A 5000-nucleotide genomic window follows, 5' to 3' on the forward strand; every position below is an offset into this window, starting at 1 on the left:
ATCAATATCTTGATTAAGACCAGGATGTGAGAGAGCATCCAGTTTCTGTCTCCAACAGGTTTCTGCTTGTTTTAAGTGTCTCCATCTCTAATGTTAATAACACACTGAGTCTGTATGAAAGGGTTATGTTCAGCCAATCTATCACACAACCTCCTCTCGATGAGTCCAACACAGAAACTATTACATGGACATTCCAGTCTATAAATAACGTGTGGAATTACACCTGATAAAATCAGTGATCTCAAATCTCTTCTTCTTTCTCTTCTCCTCAGAAGTTTAGTCCAGACTCTATTACCACAGCTGGAAGAAAACTCCTCACCACTTGTCTTTTATTGCTGGAGCAAGTGAAACCAGGGGATTCTTAAAAATTTCTCATAGAGTCTGATCAACTTGTCAAATATTCCAAATCCGTTGTATGATCTGTTTAATTTACATCACTTGAATTGATGGAAGCATGGAATCCAGTAACTCTTTCTCACTGCCCACAAAGAAAACAATCATGTCATGAATATAGCATGATCTTGTCTATAAAAACATTGTCGGTAGAGTACACAAATCTTTCTTCCCATAAACCAAGAATCTTCTGAATCTTAGGTAACATATAAAACTCTTTATAAAATGCTATGTATGACACTGCTCTGTTGCTGTATAACATACAATAGTTGTCACCCAGTGGTTGTGTTTGGTATAGCGCCCAAAGTTTTTGTGACATCAACTTCAAATTTGGAACATAAAACATAAATTTATAAAATACTTATTTGATATAAAATTAAATCAAGTAATATGCTACATTACATTTACTGTGAACTTTTATTACTTTTTGATACTTAATTTTTTTTTAAATGCTTTCACTTCTGGAAAAATCTGATATGTGTCTTCTTTACAAAGAGAGCAACCTTTGGTCTGTAAATAAAAACTATGTTGTAACAAGCATCGATGAGCAAGTGTTCATGTCAAATTATGAAATTATATTTGACTCCCAATAAGATGGAAAACAGCATTAAATACATTTTCTGATGTCTCTTTATGGGTTTGCCCTTTAGGGTTAATATCATCAGTTTTAGCTCAGTATCTCCAGCTCATCGGTTCTCTCGGTTTGTCGAACGTGTCCGAAAATAAACGGTTCTCGGTTCAGTGCTGACTCGAGATACGATCTGTTTTGAACGATTCAGTCCGATTTGGTGAACCGATTCCATCAACGATTCGTTCGCGCGAACCGGACATCGCTAGTAAATAAACGCCGAGGCTCCGGAACTAAGACGATATTTCATGAAATCTAAAGGATGGAAATAAGGCTTCCGATTTTCACACACAATCATGTTGTATTGTGTGTCTCCGCGGTGTTTGTTTTCGTTGGTAAGTTCTATTTGTATTTTTATGAGGCGTTTTGATCTCATCTGTGAGCGTTAGCGGAGCTAACCATGCTAACCTGCTAGCTCCAGTTCACCTTATAATCTATCTGCTAGTTTCATAATAACGAGCTGAAACTAAAAAGAACAGCTCTTGTGTTATATTCATTTCATGTTCTGAAGCAGGTGAAGTTAATTAATACAGTGTGCGAGTGTTTAATTTGTTTCTCCAATCAGGAAGTTTAGCTCGTATTGTTCTGTTAGCATTAGCCTCCCTCATATTTAAACACCTATGATCAAATAACAACGTATGCTATTTTCTTTTATGTATTTAATCATGTACTCCTGTTATTATTAATGTTTAATTATACATTTAATCAAACCTAAATGATCAGCCTTTAGCGAACATGAGAGATGAACAATAAAGACTCTACATATCTACATTATCTGTTTTACATAGTGGCCTTTATCTAAAGAGAAAAAGTGACTTAAGTAGAGTACCATGGTAATACTAAGGGATTGATTGAAGAAACCAAGGCTGTTTTACTGTGGTAATCATTCAGTACCATCTTATACTATAACCAGGATTAAAGCTGCACAGTGTTTTGTCCATTGATGGAGATCTATACATGTCTATGTTCTGTGATTCTGTGTCTGACGTGTTCCTGTGTTTCAGGCGTGTGTGGCGTGTCAGCGATAGACGTGTTCACTCCAGACGAGGTGTTTGTGGAGAACGGGACCACAGTCACTCTGTCCTGCAGCTTCAAGTCTAGAGAAGTGATCAGTAGTTCAGCGTCAGTGACGTGGTCTTTCCTTCCGGAGGGAGAAACCGGAGCGTCCACTTCAGTAAGAGCTGTTCACGTGTTGTTCATGTGTTCTATCAGTCAGCATGTGATCAACACGTATGTTCTTCTTCTGCAGTTCTTCTATTACTCCACTGGGAAGTCGTTTCCGGGCACGATGCCGCAGTTTAAGTCTCGTGTGGAGTGGGCCGGAGACATGAACAAGAAGGACGTGTCGATCCGTGTGATCCAGATGCAGTTCAAGGACAACGGGACGTTCAGCTGCGACGTGAAGAATCCTCCGGACATCTCCGGACAGATGTCCTTCATTAAAGTCAGGGTGGTCATGAAAGGTGAGCGGACGGCACCTGCTGTTTAATAGCCATATGATAGGCTACATCTTGGTTTCACTTTCAATTTACACAAACCAGATCATGAGCTTCTCACAGTGAGTGTGTGTGTGTGTGTGTGTGTGTGTGTGTGTTCAGAGGCTCTTCCTCAGACCAGCACAGCGGTGATCGTGGGGGGGGTGATCGGAGCCGTGATCGGCATCATCATCATCGCTGTGGTCACCTACCTGATCATCAGACGACGGGAGCCCAGTCACGCCTACGAGGGGTACGTGTGTGTGTGTGTGTGTGTGTGTGTGTGTGTGTGTGTGGGGCTGTGGTTTAACTCGGGTGTGCATGGAGCATGATTGATCTGACACTAAACCAGACTGATGGCTCACTGTCTGAAACGCGTCTGACTGACCTGAACGCACGTGAACCGTCCTCGAGCAGATGAAGCTCACAAACCTCTCCGGCTCATATTTCACCACAGAACACAGCAGGACAAAATAAATCAAGCTCATATGAGACCGTAAAGATCACACTTCACAATAAGCTTTTATTTGTTAACATCAGTTACTAACTAACATGACTTCCAAGCAATTATCAGTCTCAGTTAATGTTAATCTTAACATTTAGTAATAGTTACATCATTAATAACAAGATGTATACTTGTATATAATCTAATGCCTTCACAAGCTAATGTTAACAAAGATGAATTCATGAAGTTAAATGTTAATGTTAGTTAACGGATGTTAACTAGTGAGATCTTGTTGTTTCAGTGTGACCGTATTATCATGAGAATAAACACGTTTTACTCAAAGTAACAGTACTTTAATGAGTCAAAGACACAATATTATTTACATTGTCAAATTTAGAATTTGTAATGATTTAAATAAGACAACTATTATTAAACAATATTATTTTAGTATAATTGAGATGCTATTATAGTTTGTATTGTTTTTGAATTTGTTAGTTAGTAATTGTTTTTTGTATTTTTTTGAATGACTACACAAAGCCATTTTTAAGGTAAGGTAATAAATTTTTTTGAATAGTTTTTATGTTTTTAGTTAATAATAATTCCGGCAATAGTCTATGACTCATAATCGTTTTTCAGATTTACGGGGTTAAATGTGTTTTATTGACATGAAAATAATGTCACAATAGTGTAAACATGCGTTGGTTTATTTGTCTTTTAATAACTGCTCGGTGGAAGAGACTGAATGTTTACTAAATATTTGTCAAAAAGCTTTTCTGACGTTTATCTCAGCTTTGTTTTCGAGCTTTGTCATGGAGGTAAAAGCATTCATGAGTGGTTTATCTGGTTCTGAAAGCAGCAGAATGAATCGAAGCAGATCGCAGTGGATCAGGTTCATGCTAACACAGCTTTCTGCATCTGATCACATTCATTTGGTGAAAAGAGCTAGTAAACAAACCTACTGTGAAACATGTCGAAACTGCCTTGATGTGGTGTGTGTTTCTGCTGCTTTGTGAGTGAAATATGAGGCGTCACATGACCAGTGTGTGTCTGCAGTGTTCAGTGTGTCATTAACCCCGTCAGCTCACATCTGCCTGTGTGTGTGTGTGTGTGTGTGTGTCTCATCCGTCTGAGGTCTCTGTGTGTTTCTGAGCAGCTGGTGTTGCGGCGTTTGTATCATATTGCTTGTGTCATCTCTCATCTCATTTGTGTTTGCGTCCATCTCTGTCTGTGTGTGTGTGTAGCTGCACCTCGTTAGAGAGTGTGAGCTCACAGAACACTAGGGTGGGGAAGAAAGTGGAGTCTAGCAACGACAACTCGCGCTGCTCCAGCCCCTCCGCCCCTGTACAGGTACGAGCCTCCCACAGCCTGTGTGTGTGTGTGTGTGAGAGCGAGTGTGTGTGTGTGAGAGCGAGTGTGTGTGTGTGAGAGCGAGTGTGTGTGTGAGAGCGAGTGTGTGTGTGTGAGAGCGAGTGTGTGTGTGAGAGCGAGTGTGTGTGTGAGAGCGAGTGTGTGTGTGTGAGAGCGAGTGTGTGTGTGTGAGAGCGAGTGTGTGTGTGAGAGCGAGTGTGTGTGTGAGAGCGAGTGTGTGTGTGAGAGCGAGTGTGTGTGTGAGAGCGAGTGTGTGTGTGAGAGCGAGTGTGTGTGTGAGAGCGAGTGTGAGTGTGAGAGCGAGTGTGAGAGCGAGTGTGTGAGCGAGTGTGAGTGAGTGAGTGAGCGAGTGTGAGTGAGTGAGTGAGCGAGTGTGTGTGTGTGAGTGAGTGAGCGAGTGTGAGTGAGTGAGCGAGTGTGTGTGTGTGAGTGAGTGAGTGAGCGAGTGTGTGTGAGCGAGCGAGTGTGTGTGTGTGTGTGAGTGAGTGTGTGTGTGTGAGCGAGTGTGTGTGTGTGAGCGGGTGTATGTATGTGTGTGAGTGAGTGAGCGAGTGTGTGTGTGTGAGCGAGTGTGTGTGTGTGAGCGAGTGTGTGTGTGTGAGCGAGTGTGTGTGTGTGTGTGTGTGTGAGTGAGTGAGCGAGTGTGAGTGAGTGAGCGAGTGAGCGAGTGTGTGTGAGTGAGCGAGTGTGT

At 41.5% G+C, this 5000-nt stretch overlaps 1 protein-coding gene across 1 annotated transcript in view; it reads left to right on the forward strand.

Annotated features, from left to right (window-relative positions):
* The first annotated feature begins 1192 nt into the window (after window positions 1-1192).
* LOC113054798 (myelin protein zero-like protein 1) overlaps window positions 1193-5000 on the forward strand; it is an 11683-nt gene continuing 7875 nt past the window's right edge. Inside the window, exons 1-5 of the mRNA XM_026220606.1 lie at window positions 1193-1356; window positions 2026-2195; window positions 2271-2484; window positions 2620-2749; window positions 4183-4288. Coding sequence (XP_026076391.1) covers window positions 1284-1356; window positions 2026-2195; window positions 2271-2484; window positions 2620-2749; window positions 4183-4288 — 693 coding nt within the window. The 5' untranslated portion in view covers window positions 1193-1283. The remainder of the gene's footprint in view (window positions 1357-2025; window positions 2196-2270; window positions 2485-2619; window positions 2750-4182; window positions 4289-5000) is intronic.

Source organism: Carassius auratus, chromosome 35, assembly GCF_003368295.1.
Source record: "Carassius auratus strain Wakin chromosome 35, ASM336829v1, whole genome shotgun sequence".
Classification (NCBI taxonomy): Eukaryota; Metazoa; Chordata; class Actinopteri; order Cypriniformes; family Cyprinidae; genus Carassius; species Carassius auratus.